Source organism: Drosophila yakuba, chromosome 2L (genome assembly GCF_016746365.2).
Source record: "Drosophila yakuba strain Tai18E2 chromosome 2L, Prin_Dyak_Tai18E2_2.1, whole genome shotgun sequence".
Taxonomy (NCBI): Eukaryota; Metazoa; Arthropoda; class Insecta; order Diptera; family Drosophilidae; genus Drosophila; species Drosophila yakuba.
This window is the reverse complement of record NC_052527.2, coordinates 11,995,180-12,016,303: the sequence shown is the minus strand read 5'-3', so window position 1 is coordinate 12,016,303 and position 21,124 is coordinate 11,995,180. Positions and strand designations below refer to the sequence as shown.

Genomic DNA, 21,124 nt, shown 5'->3' with positions numbered 1-21,124 from the left:
CCCCTCCCCACCCCACCCCACCCTTCGCTTGCACAAACGTCTTGCGCTTCGTTTTTGGCGCGCTGTGACCCATAGACTCTGCCAAAATGATCAAATCAGGTAAAATGCGAGCGTTTGATAAAACCAAGCAGCTGTGCAACGCAAAAGGGGTTTGTCAACACCCATATCTCTGCGATCGAGGGATAAAAAGCTCAGATACATATTAATTGAGGCGAATGGCAGTCTCTGAGAACTTTTGGGTTCCAAGGCCTTAAGGGCGTGCAGGAAATGGCAACCAAATGACTTAATCAATCTACTTTAGCACATTATATTATTAGATTTTAATCAGGTCTACAGATTTTGTATAGCATACTCCTCAGGGCAGCATAGTTTACATTTTCTTGTTAATATTGTATGTTAAAAAGGCGTTCCGGCGTTAATAAATTAAAAAAAGAAGTATGTATAATATATCTTTGATTCGGCTGATCATCTATGGCTGCTTTTCAATTTTCCCTATTTTTGTACAGCCTAAGTTTTTGAAGCTATGTTGTATTGTTTCAAAGTCGAATGGCTTATTTTCAATAACATCCAATCTATGCATAGATACATAGCTATGTTTTAATTAGTGCGTTCTAGTTATAAATCCTTCTCAGTAGTTTATAATAATTGCTATAAGTCTATTGGAATTGAAAATGCAATCTAGGGTTCTTATAAACCGACGAGTTGAAAGGCAATAAAACCATTCATCAAAAACAAAGTTTCTAAAATTCCGAGAATTTCATAGATACTTATTTTTATCAATCAAATATCCTTAAAGATCATATTAATTGAGTCCTTTTTAGGAGGATTTCTTAGTAGCATTTTCTACCTCGATTTCCCAAGTTAATGTGGCCATTTATTCTTGCTATTTTCCACCAAAGTAGCTAAAAATAAACCCCACACACACCTCACCTCGTCGAACCTAATCAGCCAATCAGCTGATAACGTGAAGGTGATGCGATGCTTTCGAACCAAAAGGAATTTATAGAACGTGCGAAGGCAAGTGGCGCCGTGGCTTAGTTGGTTAAAGCGCCTGTCTAGTAAACAGGAGATCGTGAGTTCGAATCTCGCCGGGGCCTTTCCTCCACTTGGGAATGTATCTTTTTGCAGCACAATTTTTTTTTCATGTCAACCAGCTAGCCAGCTAATCGAGTTGTGTTTGGCCAAGTGAATATTAATATGTCATGAGGGGTCCAGCAATTGGATTAGCGCTAAAAATTGTCTGCGTTCGATCCCTTCGTTGGCTTTTCTCATTAGGGAAAAACCAACATGACACGAACGCGTTTAATTCAATTTGTTTATTATGTGCGGAACTCATGTGTGAGCTGTGTTGTACCCTTTAATTGCATTTCACTGGCCGATGAGTTGTTTTGTTTTCGTTTTCGCCCGCCTGGATTACAAAATAAAATTATGTATTTTGGCGTTGGCTGTGCGCCGCGTTTCATTTAAAAAGCCATTTGTTGGTTTGTGTCTTTTTCCCGTTTTTTTTTTTGTGTCTTTTAAATTTTTCGGTTTTGGTTTTGTCGGTTTTTTGGATGTTCGGCAAAGCGTGGCGCTTGGCTCGAAAATGATTTGCATAATAAAGTGCTTAGGCTACCTGAAACCAATAAAAGATGTGCGGCAACAACAATATTAATGCCTAAAACAACATAAAGTCGGGTCGGGTCGGCCCATTGAAACATAAATAAATTTATGTAAATTAAATAAAAATATTAATTAAATTGTGTTGCGGCTGGGGCCAAATTACGTCAGCCAACTCTTCATCGCCGCTTCTGCACCTCTCTTATTCGCTTTCGCGAAATTCTTTTAAGCTCTTTTTCGGCTGAGCTTTTAATTGCTTTTTAATTGGAACGCGTTTCTGGCTGCACAGAGAGAAAAGTCAAGCCAGTTGGAACAGAGTTTGTGTTTAGGTATAAAACGAAATCACACAAATCCTATATATCATAGACTGACTGATCATTTCATTATACAACTGGTATAGTTAATTATTTAGGAATTTTGGATGGGGTAAAAGTATCAGCATTTACTTTCTGTGTACAAAAAATATGAAGAAGAACGAAGACGAAGCTGAAGCTGAAGCTGCGGGGAAACTGCATGGAAATTACATTGGGGAATTTCACTGGGCTGTGTTTTTGCGCTGTAATTGATCATTTGGTATTCCGGACAGAGCAGTGGAATCGACTGGCCAAGTCCGCCAAGTCAGTCATTCCCAGGGTGTTACAACAACTTGTATTGCTTTTACTTGCAGTTGGTCGCGTTTCGCGTTTCGGGCTTATTAGTTTTGTTTGATGAGCTTATGCATTGGGGTCTTGTCGGTAATTAACTTGTATGCGTGGGGAGTGTATAAACAAATGTACAAATGTATTAATCAATTTTCGATTTCGATTACGTACCGTTCGAACCACTTGGTTTAGTATAGCCGCCTTGTCCGGTTTCGTTGAGGTCATATCTCCACGCTTGTTCAGCGTCAATATCTCCGACAGCTGCTCGATATAGCCATTCTCCGCCTCGCGACGTCGCTTCTCATTGTTGCATTTGTTGATTTGTGATTGGGGCTGCAAAGAGCACAAAGTTGTTAATAAAACTTGAAATATTTTAAAAGTTTGAGCCCTCAATTAAGCATAGTTTATGGCAAATTTTGCATACTTCAGCATATTATCTTTATAATGTTTCATAAATATTAATAATCAGTCTTTTTATGAACATCTCTAATTTTTGTTAATTTGGTTAGAAAAATGCTGACTGATTTACTAAAAATAATTTGATACGTCCTTTAGCAAGTTATTTTTGTGCCAAGCCATCGAAGATTATGTTTTAAACGAAGTTATTTGCTATTACTAAGCTAAAGCATTCATTAAAGCCAGCATTGGTGTGTCAACGTGGCGTATACGTAATATTTGCATGTTTATTTATAGGTTTAAAGGGTGTTTGAAATTGCTTTCTCATCATAAAAGAAACCTAATGGCTTGCATTAGAAGGGACTTCCCCGGCCGAAACTCACCAGATTGACCTTTGAATCCGTCTTGCGGCGTATCTTTCGGCCGGACGTCGCTGAGTTGGCAGAATTGGCTGAGATCGGCGATGCCACCGCATTCATAATGGCAGCCGATCGCTGCAGGGCAGCAGCAAGACTTGCCGTTTGTGCGGCAGCGGTGGCCGCCGCCTTGTTTTGTATGGAACGCTGCGAGATGATCTGCTGCTGCAGTTGCTGATGCTGGTAAGCCAATTGCTGCTGCTGCTGCGTCTGCTGTTGATGCTGCTGCTGCTGTTGTTGCGCCTGCTGCTGGTGCTGGTGCTGATGCTGATGTTGCTGGAGTGCAAGTGCCGCTGCTGTCGAGGCGCCTGCCACGCCCCCAGCACCAGCTCCGCCTCCGCTGGCTGCCGTCGCGCGCTGCAGTGGATGCGTACCGGGCGCCAGTCCGTGATGCAGGCCGCTCAACAAGTTGCTGCCAATGCCGCCGGCGGTCGACGATAGTGTAACGGCTGCTGTTGCAGCGGCCGGCGATGAGCGCGGCAGGTTGCAGACCGATATGTTGCCGCTGTTGTACTTGTTGTTGTTGCTGCCGCTGGCACTAATGCTACTGCCGCTGCTGCTGCTGCTGCTGCTGCTGGTCGAGGTCGATGGATTTGATGTACCTGAGGCCCAATGATCTGGTAAGTCACTTGGGCTAAGCCTGCAAAGAAGAGACCAAATTTGAAATTAGCAAAAATTGATTAACAGCATAAGTAGAATATTTCAAATACATGCGATAGAACTTGCTTTATAGCTAGCTTTAAAACTATGGTAAATATTTTACGTAAACATATTTCAGTGTTATCTTTTATGGTTAACTTTGTGGTTACAAGTCAGTCTATATTATTAAGTTAGTTTGAGTAACTTAGAAATGTAGGAGCCAACCATTTGTCCTTCTCTTTAGTCATAGATATTGTTATTGCGGTCTGGCCTCGTATTCTTATCAGAATGTAAAATTTCCTATGCCCCTGTGTTTTTATTTCTATATATTTGTATTACCTTGCTTTTTATTGTCAAATTAATTTGCATATGTTTTATTAAGTAATATTTATTTAAGCGACAATATATTCCATTTAAATCACATTTTATTATTATTTCTATTACAGGAAAGTTTTCCCAACAACTTATCCTTGTTAACGTTGAGGTTTCACTTAGCAATCTCAACTATTTGCACGGTTAGCATTCCACTGGCTTTCCCCCGAAAATGATTATATTTCTGTGGAATTCACTTGTCACTTCAAAGGATATTGAGATGTGTTACTTGTTATCCGCACGAACTTGATCGTTTGTTAGCCGGAATTTTAGCAAGTATTTCGGTGACGGAAGTTGGCCTTTGGGTTACCACCGCAACGTGAGCCAAATGAATGCTGTCAGCTGGTTTGGAACCCGGACTTGAACTGGTCATCATGGCCATTGTTGTTGCTCTGGTGTCGTGTCCCCACCGCACATTCCACATTTTTATTTGGGTTCTTTCATGTCAGTTTTCATTCTGAAAACTGCCCAATGATTAATTGTTTGCTTTACTCGCTTAAAGTGCGCATAAATTACATGTTTGCCAATTGTGTTCTGCCAGGAAATGAATCTATGAATTGGCCGTAATATGTTTAATCGAAAAACAAGCAAACTCATCAATCCGATTGCAGCGAACTATGTTGTATCTGTATTCCCTTTTTTTATGAACCGCATTTGCCACTGAGACTCACCCAACCAGTTGAGCGTGAAACCTTCAGTCCAAATTGAGGACCACCCGGTGCAGTAACTGCTTCTTATTCCTGCACTTTTTTAATTACATTATATGCATAATGAAGAGAACCCCAGAGATTGGGTAGCTGAGCCAGAGCTGAGAACTGCAACCAAATAATTACAGGCAACTGGACATGATGGGGAGATGTAATCAGCGCAGAGAACGCAGAGGAAAAAATAGGGAAAACACAAGCTTAATTAGGTAGTTACGGTAGCCAATGGTTACTAAGAAGAATCCGGCTAAAATGTATTCTTTAAGCACATTTTCTTAAAAATAATCAACACTGTTTTAATGTTTCATGGCTTGCTTGAAATATAACCACAAGTTTGGAAAATGTTTATAAAAATCTAAAATCAAGCAGTGTTCATACATTTATTTAATTACTTTGTTTAATTCAATGTATACAATTTAATTTATATTTGCATATTTTAATTCATATTCATATTTCATATTCAAGGTAAGCGGACGCATGTTACCATTTTATTTTTTAAGTTATTACTAAACCTTTCCTTGATCTACAAAAATGATAACTACCTGTTCGAGGGTATAAACGAATGTGAGTGAGCTGTGATGTGCCGTGCGCTGGGTGCCAAACTGAGTGACGTACCGCTTACCAGATACCCTGTTCCCTTTCTCCCGACGACTGAGCGCCATAATTGTGCGAATTCTCTGCGTTGCTGCCTCTGTTCGCTGTTGGCTATTTTGACAGGGCGACACTTAAATGTGGCAGCCCGCTATGATCATAATCATGCACATCAGGCACATTCCCATCCAATGCTCTATCGCCGCCGCTCGCCTGCCACACAGGGCGTATGATTGACGCGCTTAATTAAGGCAGCCAGAAGGGAGCGAAGTGGCAAAGAGGCGAGTGGCGAAATTAATGAAATTACAATTAATGCAGCAAGTCAGTTGACTTATTCGCGCTGTTTGCGTTGCTTTTTTCAGTTCCTCTTTTTTTGTGTTTTTTTTTTGTTTTTGGTTTTTTTCTGTTGTTGAGCTTATCAATTTGCACTTTGCCGCTTGGGCTTTCAATCTGCCTGTGTGTTTTGCTATTTTCGCCGTTTTATCGTCATGAGCTGAGGGAAACACATCGTATTTATAGACAAACAGCCAAATATATGCAAAACCCCAAGTGTGAGAGAGGGTGGCCAAAAGAGACAGAAAAGAGACAATACTTTCGCCCCAAAAGAAAACAAACAATGTGCCTTAAAACGACAATGGAAGGCATTTGTTTGATCATCGGGAAATTGAGTGGCTGGGATAATACAGATTTTTATGTGGTGATACGACCCATTACATACATGTGGGACTTGCTTCTGGGAATTGCTAAATATTTAAACACTATTGCAATAAATTTATTATAGTTTACAAAATGAACTTAAGCATATAGAAAACTGTATCGTTTAATTGTTTTTTTTTTTAATAAAATAAGACAAGCTGAATTGACTCAATAAATTACGTAATGGTGAAATTAACGCCGTCGCATTGTTTTATCACCGCTGTCAATAAAATTCCACTGAATCCATTTAACAACCTGTCAGCAGAAATGATTCCCGAAACTTCTAGCAATAATTGCTCCCTTCCTCTCCTTTGAAACTCTTTGATGACAAATTTGCATACCACTGGCAAGGTCGTTCCATTTCACATGAATCACAACTCTCGACTGTTGGCCAACAAAAGACAGCATCAAAATATAGGGAAAACAAATTACTCATTACATTTAATGTTGATCATTATATGGCAGCGCCAGAGTTTTGGAACTTGGCTTCAGCTTTGGGAAGCTTTTATTTGCACCTATGCCAGAGCTTAGACAAATTGAGTCACGACTCACGTGATGATGATGATTGCTATGGAGCGTATGCTCTGCAGTTCAAAATGGCATCACTCATACGCACCGTATGCCAGCAAGCCGGGGAAGCGAAGAAAGTGCAAAACGTACCTCGGGGGCAAAGCTCAAAAAATTGTTTTGATTTTTCGGGTTTTTGAAGGTATACGTGACGTTTGGCCTGTCGGCTCAAACCTGGAATTTGGAATTCAAAGAGGAAGCAACTGAATTTGAAGTATAGTTAAACGTTTGTATTGCATTTTTGGGATATATATTTCATATCTATAATCATTGGTTTCGAGCAATGTTAACAAGACGAACTTTGAGCTAGAACATAAATTATTGTTTTTTTAAATTGATTGACTTGCTATATTTATAAATTGTACCAATTAACATTACATCAACATCCAACCTGTATATTAAAAAAAATATTTTTTTAAATAAATGATCAGTTGATTTAGTTTGTCTTAATTTGTTTGTAATCTTCTTTAGCTGACTCACATTTTGACTCACTTATGCGGAAGTGCACAGTATCCTTGACATCAATTGCAAATTGATATCACCCTCAAAAACAAATACAATTTGTAAATATTTTTTTTTTTGGTTTATATGTGCATGTGGAATGGAGTTTCTATGGAATTTAAATGGCAGCATGCTCACAAATGCTGAATCATTCTGACTAACCCAAATGTGCGGGTTGGCTGTGGAGGTAAGGTTATCATATTTCGGGAATTCCCGAAGGTTTTTAACATGACTGACACAAATATCTGCGGTTTTTGCTGCACTTATAATGTTTAGTTAAGAGCTAGTGTTTTTATTGGTTACCAGATTCTTTTGTTTATGTTTGGTGCAATATGTTATATGTATTTACGATTTGTACTAACTTTATTCAGCACATAGTTAAACTCGTCTTTCGCTAGTTTTTTGTCGCGAAAGCTTTTCTTGACTGGTTTCAGCTGTGTGAGCTGTCTCAGTTGCCATAATCAGAGACAGAGACATAGACGTGTGCACTTGTTTAAGCCAAGTTAACTAAGTCTAGTCTGGGGTCTGGTACACCTCGAAAGCCCCATTTGCTCAGCTGCTGCTACTACTGCTGCTGCTGCTGCTGTTTTTTTCAGACTTTTGTGCATGGGTGTATGGGTAAGCCTGCATTTTTAGCAAACTAATTGTGTGAATGGTGTGAATAAAACATATGTTCGGTTCGGGTCTCTCCGCTCCGAGAGACACAATGCTCGTCGGAATGGGTATGAGTGTGAGTATGAGTATGAGTCTGTTTCTGTTTGTGGGTCGCTCTCGGCTACAGTCATTGCTACAAATAATAAAGTGGGTCATGGATGAAAGAAAAAGCGTTTTATAAAGTGGGTCATGAATTTTGTTTCACTCACGTTCAAGTGTATTTCGATTGCCGCTCGCCGCTGTTGTTGTTGTTTCTGTTTTTGTTGCTATTACTGCGGCTGCTTGCTGATTTTTTATATATTTTTTTGTATATACACTTTGTTGATATTTGATAAATTGTATGATTCGGTTTTATGATTCGAATTTTCGACTGGCAGTCTATTTCGTTGAGAAGCAGCTTAAATTTATTTCCACAATACTTTTGAACTTGAAAACATAGTTGTAGGATATAAAAATGTTTAAAGAATAAGTATTTATTGTTCCATATTCTGTGGAATTCCTTTTCCAAGTTTATCGTTGGCTGATTATTTTCAAACTAATGAATCAGTTTCAATCGAGCGAGTCAATTAATTGGCATTGATTTATGCGACACATACTTAAATTATTTTTATTTATTTTTTATTATGTCTTTCGCTTGTGTGTTTTGCCACTTTAATTGCCCCATCAAAGAGCCGCACGAGAAGGGGGGTGGGGCGGTGAAAGACTTGTGCCATCTGCTACACTTTCACTGACTAATTGCCAATTCAGGCATTGACAGTTTTCACTTTCCATTGAATGCCGTCAAAATAGCCTGCTTAATGGCTTTTGTGAAAGGCGAACCCCCATTTGTGCAATGAAAATAGTTTACAAATTGAACGTTTTAAGAAATTATTCTGGTACAAATAATATTTCAAATAAAATACTGCTGTTTATTGGCAACTTAAAAATGTGGAGATTCTTTCACGCGCTTACAAAGTTAGACAAAACTTATGAATCGAGCTTGAATAGTTAGACAAAATGTATGATTCGAGTTTAATTTAATTTATTTTATTGTGTTCAGCACAACAACAAATACAAAACTGGAGTGAAAACAGAATTATAAACAAATTCAGCGCTCTAATCGAATACCAATCAAACAGTCGCTCTAATAGTTAAAATTGCTACCATTTCGAAGCCCATTTCCCCGGGCTCTGTAATCACCATTTAACTTGGCAGGCAATTTATTTGATCTGAGTGAACCAGAACGGGGGTCTATTATATCAGAACTGTAACTGAATGATTCAATAGACAGTAACTACGGCAAAAACATGGATGATAACATCTAATGAGCGACCGGGCGAACTGGCGAACGGCTATGCAATCGGCGGCCTTCCTCCTCTCAAAGGCCCCTCACTTCTACACACTTGTATATACACATGCACTTCCCCAATCCCCAAACCCCAAACCGAAGCGACCTTATAGACCAGAAGTCTCTCTTTCCGGCACTTTTTGTAATGCCTCGCTCTGAGTCTCGAGTGTTTCACCTGCCGACTGAATGCACTCTTCGCAGTTGTTGGTGCTTTTTTTTCAGCTTTTTTTGCTGTTTTTGCCGTCTATGTCGGCGAAATAATGTCAGTGGGTCAGAGTCGATTTAGCATTTTGCAGTTGTTGTAGCTATTGTTGTGGTTCTCCCCACGCTGCACTTGTTTACGTTTTGTGGGTAAGGTTAGCTCATAAGCAGCTGAAACAGCTGTTTAAGCCCCAACTGCCTCACAGTCCCACTTAACCGAAGCTATAGCCGGTTATCAGGCTATCAGTAGTATTTGGGTCTAAAACTGTCTTCAAGTTCCAAAGATTTCGGTAGTAATCTGTAGTACTTCTGTGGTGGCAATGGCCAAGTGCATTGCTGCACGTGCTGACATATGGGACATATGCATATAGACGATGCCATTCTAGTAATCAGCGCATTTGTATGCAATCGTTTGGATCGGTGAAGTAAACAATTTTCGGGAGTAGCCCAATGATTTATGGCTGTTCTTAAGTATATTCTTATATTATATATTCCTTAAGGCGATTAATGCGTAGTTATATATCTGGGAGCTGGAAAATTTGATTACGTATTAATTTATCAAAAGGTGTTTTCATTGCAAGTGGTTAAATTCCATGACATCATGAAGTCAAATAACTGAAAATCCCCCACGGACTGACTTACGATGTGTCAAATAATTTAATTAAAACCTTCGGCTGTCCTACAACTGCGAACGAACGCACTTTACAATCGAATATGTGCAATATGTGCAAGTGTGCTTAATCTTTGAGCAATCTCTCAAGTTGATTTCCTCTACCTTGTTTGCGCTGTCTTGGCTGCGTTTCAATGAAATCTCCGAGAGACTGCAAAATTTAATTTATGAGTAAATAAAATGTATAAAGCTAACCTTCGCAATGCCGTTGCTGGTGTTGTTTTTTTGGATTTTGTTGCTGACTTTGCGCACTTTGCATTTTGTTTACATGTCGCAGGCGAGAGTTTCAACTACGTACACTGAGTTGCCCCTGTAACCGTGATGTTTTCGGGATACTTTCTCAGTTTTCTCAATATTTTGTCTAGAGTATTTCTTTGGTTGCGTGCTCTTTCGATTCGCGTGCATTACTCACCTGCAATCAGGGGGAGAAAGATGCGATTAGCACATGAGGAAAAGGGTTGATAAAGCTTACAGATAAGCCAGATTATGGGCTGCATTAGTATAAAACTGTATAAAGTACAGGGTTGTGGATTAAACCATTGCCTTGCAAGGTGCATTATGATATCAGATTCGGTACGTAGTATTAAGGCCATGTTTGCCAATGCAGTAATTTGAAATATGTATTTCTCCAGAGAATAAGAAACAGATAAAAGTGTATATTTTAGTTCCTACTCCCACTTTCATGTCTAATGTTTATCAGAGTATCTGATAGATAGATTCTACATCGTATTTGCGGCTTAGCCCATTCATTAAAGCTACTTTGCCCGTCTGGATGTCTGGCATTCCAGTACATTTCCGCCCATAGATAGGCCTAGTCATAGTCCTAGTTTAGGGACTAAATCTGGAGAAGGGAATGAGAGGATTTGAGCCCGTGTGTTTTTTTGTCCTTTGGCTGATGGGGTGCTTGTGATTTTTCTACCGGATTACAATTGTTTACACACACGACTGAACATTGTCACAGTTTCCACGACGGCGACGGTTGCAATTGTTCCACAAGGCAAGCCCCCTCGCCCCTCTCCTCGTCTCTCTCTACCCCCGCCCATTGTAGCCATGGCATATCCTTTTAAGCCCCCTCGTGTAATTGTGCGTCTTCATGTGACAAACTCTGGCAACTCTGACGTTGCCTTCGTTTGTTGTTTGCACAAAAGTATAAGTTTACAGCGGCAAAAACTGATTTGCATGCAAGTCGCTGTGTCGGTGTATGAGTGTGTGTGTGTGTGTGTGTGTGTGCTGCCACTTTGTCTAACATTTCACTCTATATGCCAGCCACGCCCCCTATATATGCACCGCCCACCGCAATTGCCCGGCGTTTTGTATGCTTTTCACTTTACGCTGCCAGTCAGCAAGCATTTTATTCCATTTTTCTCTTCTTTTCCACATTTTCCACATTTTTTTTCACATATACATATGTTTTTTTTTCGCCTATCCTGCGCTCGGTATTTTTCCAGAGTTTTTCCAATTTTCCGCTCATGCGACTTCCTGCTGTGTCTGTTTGCCTTGCTGACCGATAATGCTAGGCGAGAATGGCGGAGTATGAGATGAGATGGTATGGTATGGTATGGTATGTGGGGTCTCCCATTATCAGTTGAGCCCCGGTTTTATCCACACAAAAAAAATAAAAACACACTGGCACGAACAAAATCTCGTATTGGTTTCACAGTTTCTGACAGTTGTTTGACTTGATGGCTGTGGCAGGTGCAATAAGTCCAGTTATTGAAGAGCCTTCATATTGTGGCAGGTCTTCTATTTGCTTGGACGGAGTTCTGATGGCACTGGAATGTCGATTGTGGCATTTGAAATTGAATTCGCTCGGACAGCACAAGTTGGGGCTTGTAAACAATTACATGGAAGTTGAAAGGAGTCAAGGGCTACAAATAAGGACGTTACCAATCGAAACTTTATACGTCAAAAGGAGTGAAGAGTGATTTCATGCAAGACATTGATCAAATAGATAACATGTAAAAGAGAAATTGCCAAAACATAATTATAGATGGATAATTGTATAAAAACAATTAAGGGAATCTTTCTTTAAAATTATTAAAAAAAAAAAAAGGTTTAATATATAAAAAGTATTTAAGTCCAATCTGAGATATTTTAAAAGGCCTTGTCAAATTATTTCGGACATTTTAAAACGTGCAGCATAATTAATTCCGGTTCTTTCAGCACGACGGACATGAGCAATAAAAATCACTTCATTTTTTAGCTGCAACTTTCTGGCCAGGCCAGCATTACCATATTCTCTTTCTGGCCGCGAATCCTTAACCCTTTACCGCCGCTCGCCTCTCGCCGCTCAGTCGGCTGTCACAGTTTGACAGGCACTGGCATTGACGCCGTCACTCAGATTGCATTCGCAGGTTTGCCGCTCCGCTGTTTGCGCTTACGTTTGTGTTTGTGTTGGTATTTGTGTTGCGCTGTTGTGCTCATGCAAATTTAATTAAATGGATTTCTTCTCCGGCTCCAAAACCCCCCTCCCCCCTGCCATTCCCCCCCTGCCAGCCAGCAGCTCACTCTTTAATTCATTCCATTTCTGTTTTGTTTGTAAGCCGAGCAGCGAGCAGCCAGCAAGTAATTAAGTTGGACAGAGAGCTCGAATCCTAGGGCCATGCCACAAACGCCCCTTCTCACACACTATTCAACTGAAACTGCGGAAAAGTCTTGCATCTTTTTGATACTTATTTTCGGATTGCCAGTTTCGGGAAAACTGCCCACGTTCATCTACTGCCCACCTGAATGAGCAAGATTTGCAGGGAGCAAGGTAAAATCAAAATAAAGATTTATATGATGAAAACAGCATGATTCACAAACTAAATCGAAGTTTGCAAAATCTAGTAATTTATATTCTAGTATAAGAAAAACATGTTAAGGTGTAAGTACAAGTGAGCTTCAATCGTCACAATCCCAAGCATTATTTATTCTATACTCTAACTTAGCATATAAATATAAAAAAGATATTTTATTTATTACCCATAGTTCTCATGATCTCTTTCAATATATAAAAAGCTTAAATTTTCGGGGTTACACTGAGAAAAACTCGCACAAAAGCACACCCTGTATGGGCTAGCCTGTTTGTCCGTCAGTGGTAATTCGATATTGCGTCGGTTTTAAAAATTCTCTTTTCCTTTGCCCTGCGATGTGTGTGTGTGTGTGGTTGTGTGTGTGTAGCTGCCAAATTAATTACAGAGCGCTGCACCAACGCACAGAGCACTGAGAGAAATAAAGGGTAGGGCGACGGAGGGGCGAAGTGGGTGGGCGGGTGTAGGACAAACAAACAGAGCCGGCTGAGATTTTTTTATTCTACCTTTTTGGATTTTTTTTTTCATTTTTTTTGTTTTGGTTTTGTATGCATAGAGCGTCCCCCCTTTAACCCTTTAGTCCCCTTCCCTTTAACCCTTTACTGCCCGACTGAGAGGCAGCTTTAAACTGGCTGTTGGCTGCGGCTTTTTGTTTCCAAACTGGATTTACCTGAGCTATGTAAGTTGAGGTGAGGCGAGTTGTCTGCCTCGTTTGCTGTACTCTTTAGCTGTAGGTTTGTAGGTCTATTACGGTGCTCTCTCTCCAGTTTTTTTTGTTTTTATTTCCTTTTTTGCTGTTTTTTTTTTATTTTTTTTTTAGCAGCTACCTCCGCTTTTTAGCCCGACGTCCTTTGTTTGCAGTGAGCCCTTTTGTCTACCGGTTCCAAAGGCCATCGTCGCTGTCGATCAGCGATTACAATGCCGTTGGAGCGGGAAGGGGGAACTGCGGCCGTATCTCAATCTTAAAGATAGTTCCTGGTCACCACACCAACTATTCAAACTAACTGCCTATAAATCACAAATTTGGCAATTATGATTAATGAATTATAGAAAAACTTCTATCTCAGCGAATTATTTATGCAAAATTGCTTCGGTATCCAACCAGTTTTAGGGTTTAAGCACAGATTATTTTTCAGCTTCCGCTTAACCAGCTTTTTTAAGATCAATAGCTAGTTTACGTATCTAAAAATATGTATCGGTGGTATTTATGCGTACAATTTAATTGGAATGCAGCACAAACTCCACTTAAATTCTTGCATTTGTAGATGTAACCAGTTTTTTATGAAATCTGGCGATATTATATTTGCGTTTGTGAATACAATATGCTTAGAACAAGTCTTGTAACAATTTCAATATGATTAACCACTCAGAAAGCCAATTTATCGTAATTTGCTTCGACAATTGTCGTTGCCATTCTTGTACTTTTTGCTGCCCATAAAAGTCGAGTTCTGTTCCGCTTCTCCAGCAAACAAACCGGTGCGTAATTTGTTGTAATGCTTTTGGTTATTTTTCTAATGGGGGGAGCACACCCACGGCCCCCTCCCCCCCTCCCTTATCATCATCATATCCAATTACAAGCGTCTGAACAGCGACGCCATCATAATTTCGAGCTCAAGCTTCGAGCGAATCGAAAGCTTAGCTTCAGATACATTTACAGATACAGATACAGATTCAGATACCCATTCCGAATCAGAATCAGAATCGGCCATTTTCTACCTTGCTTCTCTGGCTTTCTGTTCTGTTCTTTTCTGTGTTCGGTGTTCTGTGTTCTGTGTGCTCTGTGTGTTCTGGTTTCGTATCGTTTTATTCTTTTGCAGAGCGCAACACGAAATTAAATGCGCAGTAAATTACGCAATTTTATGCTTCGTTAGGTTCGCTTTTTTTCCCAATTCACCACGGCAATGGGCGGAGAATTGCTGGAAAATGCGAAGAAAGTAGTCAGAAGGCAGGAGAAACAAGCGACAGCAACAAGTTTTGACAGATCCCGAGCGGAGTTACTTTCCTCCTTGAAATGTATTATTCGCACTTGAGGGTTGAAAAGTTCTTTGCAGCTACATACATACATATGTAGATATGCATATATAGTAAGCAGTATATAATGGCATAGCCCTACCCCAATGCAATGCAACATGATGCATTCAGCCTGCGGCAGCTGCAGTGGCAAAGACTTGCATAACAAATTCTCAATTGTGCAACAGACCCTCTCTTTCATTTCGTCTTTAATGAAAAGTTGTCCGGCTGGCGCTTTGTGCTTGGCCTGCGGTGATATTGCGGAAATATGTCACCGCTCTTACACTGGCCAAAACTAAAGTGCATTCTGTGCATTTAATATAATATAGTCAAAAGGTTTTGCATATAAGATCCAGCCACTAGGAGAAGTTAACATCTGGAGTGATTCAGTTCAGCTAAAGAATTCGTGTTTTACAATTTTTTAAGGAAAATAAATATTTATAATAAATATTATTTAAATTCATACATACATATATCCAAAATCAAATACCCATATACTACTGTACTAGCTTCGTTTATTTTAATGATGATTGATTTTTTAAAAGCATTTCTATATAAGCGTGTGATGGAAGTTGAAATATCTTTTACTTATTTTCGAAAATTTCTTCAGTGTGCAGTTTCGGTTTTACTCTGTACCCTGTACTGCTGGCTGCTGTTTTGAAGTTGAAGTTTGCATCTTCATCGCTGCATTTGCGTTAGCCGAGGTTATGTTCACACACACAGGACCACACTCACACTTACACTTAAACACACACACAGCCAGGCACACACACAGTCAGGCACATAAAAGGTTGTCACGCATAGTGTAATTCCATGTGACGTAAATGCAAAAATATGTTAAAACTTCACCAAGATGAATGCGAAGTGAAGAACGGGGGGCCACGACTGTTGGCTGTTGGCTGTTATGCATTGGAATGAGATGAGGAGATGCCGGGCAGATTGATGGGCAGTATATGTTTGCAAGGACTCTCGAAGTTGTATTCAGCCAGAAGGATCGAGCTCAAAAGGGGTTGCAGGCGAAACTTCATCATGGAAATGTCAAGGAACTGTCAAGCGACTCACAACTCGGATGAAATTCGAATTTGAATTATTTCATATCGGTTGAAAGTTAAATAAGGGCACTGAAAGAAGGCTTCGACCATTTACCTAGTGAAATAAATTATAACTGACCATATGGAATTACATTACCCACGTAAGGATGTATGTATCACAAATAAATTCACTCGTAATTCTGAAAGTAGACCAGCTACTGAATGCCTACCACAAAACCACAAAATAAAACTGAAACGTATAAGTGTAAAAGTCTCCTGCCATAAAAATGTATGAAAAACAGCGTAGATTAACATTGTGTGATTCTACAGCAGATCTCAAAGGGAAAATCCCAAGCACCACCCAAAATCCCACCCACCTCTTGGTAACCATTATGCAAATTGGCCACGAAACGACTTCAACTACATGTTAAATGTTATCGCTGCCATCGGGCCAACATTTAGCCAAATAATAAACTGGCTGAGAAGGGGGCGGAAATAAGCGTGAGAGGCATTAAATGCGATGGGAACTGTGACCCAAACAGCAATGCAACTGTAAATCCCATTTAGCCACATACTATAAGGTTGGTAGGTCGGTTGGTCGACAGAAGAGATTTTCCAGCGAGTACAATGCGAACTCGGAAAACGCAACTCGCATGCAAATCTGTCAACCGCTGTAATTTCCCCCTGCCACTGCAAACAGTTATCATTATGATGGAAAAACCAGAAATGAAAATTCAACGGCAGTTTTCTGAACTATACGGCAAATTGCTGCGACGCAGGCACTAAAAACCAAGTGGAAAATTAAGCTGCAAATGAACAGTTTATTGCATGTCACTTTAGAATAGAAAAACAGGTGTGACATACATTTTGAATTTATGCAAATCGATTACTTACACATTTTCCTTAGGCATTCAATGCGATAGCTATTTTTGCATACCAATATAATGAATGGATTGTGGAACTTTAATAGTTTTTAAAGAGTATTTATATAAACATCCCAACTTTCTGTTGCAATTATAATTTAATTGAGTCATAGAAAATTTTAATTGCATACCTAATATTTTGAATTGATCAAATTACGAATATTTGCCAATCTCGGGTGCATAATTTCGGTGCATTGCATTCTTTGGCAGCAATTTGCGACCCCTGCTCGCCGACAAACCTGCACAAACATTTCACTAATTGCAAACACGCTCCTCAAATTATTTTCCCTCTTGCTCCCCACGACGTTGAATTCAACAAGTCTCGATTATATACTCGCGAAATCAGCTAGCTATATAGAGCAAACCAAGGGGGTCCCGGGGGGAATGGGGATTATCGCAGGGGCCAACCAGAAGTCGAAGTCAAGCAAAGGTCTTTGCTATTTATAAAGAAAACGTTTCTCGTCAATTCGGAATGAATACAAAAAAAGAGGAAAAGAAACGCGTGTTTCACAGTGCCATTTTATGTGGAGCAAACAAATATTCCATTAACGAACATTACAACTGGAAATATCATAAATGTATATATGTGTAAATATCTGTGCAGTGGGGCCAACGAACTTTTGGTTCTATGACTAATGTACGCAAAGCCAAGTGAACTGCCTCATTGGCAAATATTTGCATTTGAGTCGCACGCGCCGAAAAGAGCCGAAAAAAAGCAGCAAATAAATACAAGAAGATTGAAAACTCAAAAAATAACAAAAATTAACAAATAATTCAGAAAAAAGAGTGTCAGAAAATATGCAATAAGGAAATGCGCCATTTTTTGAAGGCAGCAAACAAATCTTGGCCAAATGTTTATGTGATCCCTTAACCAGACTTAATATGGTAAATGGTATTATGGTATTATATGGCTGGGATGCAAATAAATGTGGTATCTATAGAGATGACTTGGTCAACCCGTTTGGGTAATTAAAATTTTAGTATGTGGCTCGTAAAACGAATGTCTGTTCTGGGTTACTAGGAAAGGTCGTAAGACCGCGAGTAATGTATCTTTTTAGCCAGAAGCTACAGCCGATGAAGTGCATTCGCTGGAAATGGTCCATAAAAAAAGGAAAATGGATTGCGAGGTGTGAGTGAAAATACCCCAATAAAAGCGGCTGGAAATAAAACCGAAGTCAGCGAAAGTGGGTTTAGAATTGAAATACCTCGAATAGCAGTAGCCACAAGTGTTTGGTTACTGAAGAGCATTGGGATGCGAGGGCTGTTCGAGAAGTTCCTTAAATGTACATATACTCTAATATCAACTCTCTGTGCACACTAATTGTTATTTTTACCCATACATTTAGAGCATACACATATCTTTGCTGTCTCGCCCACAATAGACCCTTTCCAGCAAAACGCTGCCCACACAATATCTATCAGCATTTACATCGCCCATTACACGCGGAATGAAAAAATAGGCAAAATAATTAATCTGCTGGGTAAATATGCCACACGTATTGCGCCCACACAAAAACCAGAGCAACCAGAGCTGCTCCTCTGCTCCTCGGCCAAGAAAAACCAAGAAAAAGTGGCATTACTTTGGGGACAAACAATTTTCTTAATGCCCGAAAAAGCAGTGAAATCAAAGCGAAAAGAAGACGAAGCGAAGCTGCGATATAATGCCTTTGCTATGGCCGCAATTAATTTTCATTACATGGCAATAAGCTAAATTAAACACGAATCAAGCAGCACGAACAGCGAATAAGAGGCCAATTTCGCTCTCTGGGGTTAGAAAATCGTGTTGACATAAACCATTTAAAGGAGTTTTGATTTATTTCCAACATTATTTGAAAAGGGCTGACAGAAACATCTTTGGAATGCTTTCATTAGACTTTGCCATAATTTATCATCTAATGAAGAGGAAAACTCAAAGGAGTTTGGCAGAGATGTGTCATCATTAGATTAACCACAGGGCACAGAATATAAATAACATTTTAAGCCTGAAATTAATTAAAAACTTACGCAGCTCGCAAAGAAGAAAGCTTGCTTACCTGCAAAGAAAGAACGGATTTTAATTAGTTAGTTTATTCAGACAAATTATTTTAAGGAGCTAAGGAGTCTAGTGTACTTGTCTTAACTTATATAAACATTTTGTCTCTGAATCATATGGTAGTTGTGTTCATGCTTATTAAAAATGATTTATCACTTGGCCACCAACAAATTGTTTTTCAACTGCTGGACAAACTTTTGCGTAAACATGCGAGGCAATTGAATTGAAATAATGATCAACTTTCGAGCCAAAAAGAAATAAGTATTTCTTGGTTTGATGAATCTGTTTTGTTGCAGTTGTGTTGTTTTTTCGTGTGTGTCGGCTAGATAAAAATAGATTAAAGCTCGATTTTTCAGGGTTAAGTAAGCCAATCGAGCGTGAATACGAGGCAAAAGCAGAAACTTAAAATTATAAAAAATGTATGCTTGTTCTGCGTTATATTTCCTTGAAATCAAACCAATAGTTCGAGACAAATCCAGCCATATTTGCGAGTATAATACCATTTCCAAGGAACTTCCAATACCATTAAGGAACTGCAACTGATGACTTGTAAAGATATTTTCTCTGCGATAGCCAATTTCCACAATTAATCCCTAATGAATTGAGCTTCGTATACAATATTCTTTAACGGTTTCCAACTGACTGATAATCTGAAAAGTGGTCGCGTCATGCAATCAAATTGAACGAACCCCGCATTCGAATGACTCTTTATTCAATCGAATTGTGTGATAGACCCCCAGATGTACCCCATATATAGGAAAGGTGGGATAGATAGGAAGTAAGCCGCCATGGAGAAATGCGGAAGAAAGGTGTCAATGCCAATGAACCGCAGCACATGAATGAAGATATCGCGGGGTTCAATGGAGTTGGGCACTTTTTTTGGGGGGGGCAGGGGGCACACGTGTTGAATGGAACCTATCAAATGATTAGATAAGAACCACACACACACACACATAACACCTTCCATTTCAGGGGTGTTTGTAGCCCCTTGGAGGGCTAATCAATTAGAATAAAAGTCGAAAAAGGATTTCGGTTAATGTCCTGCTAACGAACTTCGGGTTCACTGAACTCAACGCCTAATGAAGTGTGCGTATGTGTGGGTGTGTGTGTGTGTGTGTGTGCGAAGAAAAAAGCAGCTAGAGTACGAAAAAATTCAGTTTCGGCCAGAAGCCACGAACAAATGTCCCAAACATGCCCACATTTTATTCGATATGCGTGGCTCCTACACGTTGCTGGTTATAAAAATAGTTCAATTTATGCGCTGACGTCATTCTGCGAGCCTAGGAAATGCTCGCACAGAAGAAAAAGCAATGGAAATGGAGCAGGAAGCGATTGGGGGGTAGTGGGGGCACTCCAACTTGTTCTTGGACTGGTTTTAGTCGATTCGACGGTCGACAGTCGACAGTCGACAGTTTCTTGGCCTTCTGTTCAATTCAATTTAATTATTATTGCCGCGTGTCGTTTGCCTCAATGTTCTGCAAGGGAGTACTTGGAAAAATCGATTTCCAATTGAGTTTTGCATTTTTATTTCAGAGAGCGTCCAACCTCTCTTAGCAGCTTATAAATATGTAATTAAAAGATATATACCATAATACATTAAGTTTAATACGTTTAGCTTAAAGGCAGCACCATTTCATATTTATTGTTGTTTTATAGCTTTATCCTAAATCGGGCCAACTATTTTGATTTACATATGCACGTAAATCCCAAGCCATATATCAACTTCTTCAGAGTTTTCCCCCAGCTGATCCTTTACTTTTCCAGGCACTTGGCTCGAACAATAAATCAGCGGTAGGCACACACATACTCTCACTTTTCCACTGGGATCCAGATTTGGATACAGCTCAGCATAGCTGCTCCATCTGTCTCCATCACCATTTCCACTGGTGTCGCCATCTATCCATCTAATTCATTCTGCGCTGTGGCCCCATTTGCTTTGATTTCTATTTGGCTACGTGGTGATTTAATAAATTGTTCATTTATCACTGACATGTGAGCAACGTTTCATCATCCCCATCGCTATTACTTTGCAGCGATTGTCCTTCTTCGAATTGGGTATTTTGTTTGTGTGTTGTGTTTGCTTTGGTTTATGCCGCCGTTGTTGTGTAATTGTGTAATTATGAGTGCGCGTGTCCTAATCCGCGGCAGGACATCGCTTGTTTGCCGCTCCTTCGTCCTGCCGCTTGATGGAAATTTGAGTTTGTGGCAGATAACGATTAGAGCCTATCTATATGTCCTTGCTGCTTTGATTTTTACAATAATCATATTTAATTTATTTCCTAGTGAATGCTCACAACGACATTTTGTTCTATTCTCCTTCGTAGAGACTTACTAATCCAGTGAAAAGTTTATTGCCTGCTTT

At 39.7% G+C, this 21,124-nt stretch overlaps 1 protein-coding gene and 1 non-coding gene across 4 annotated transcripts in view; one reads left to right on the top strand and one right to left on the bottom strand.

Annotated features, from left to right (window-relative positions):
- The window catches only part of LOC6527835 (neurogenic protein mastermind), a 68,861-nt gene that overhangs the window by 9,806 nt on the left and 37,931 nt on the right, over positions 1–21,124 (bottom strand). For all 3 annotated transcript variants that reach the window (XM_015198341.3, XM_002088872.4, XM_015198342.3), the window contains exons 3-4: positions 3,020–3,692; positions 2,412–2,573 (exon numbers count right to left, since the gene is read on the bottom strand). In XM_015198341.3, coding sequence (XP_015053827.1) covers positions 2,412–2,573; positions 3,020–3,692 — 835 coding nt within the window. The remainder of the gene's footprint in view (positions 1–2,411; positions 2,574–3,019; positions 3,693–21,124) is intronic.
- Trnat-agu lies at positions 1,024–1,097 on the top strand. Its single transcript has one exon. It is a non-coding gene; the product is annotated as a tRNA-Thr (tRNA).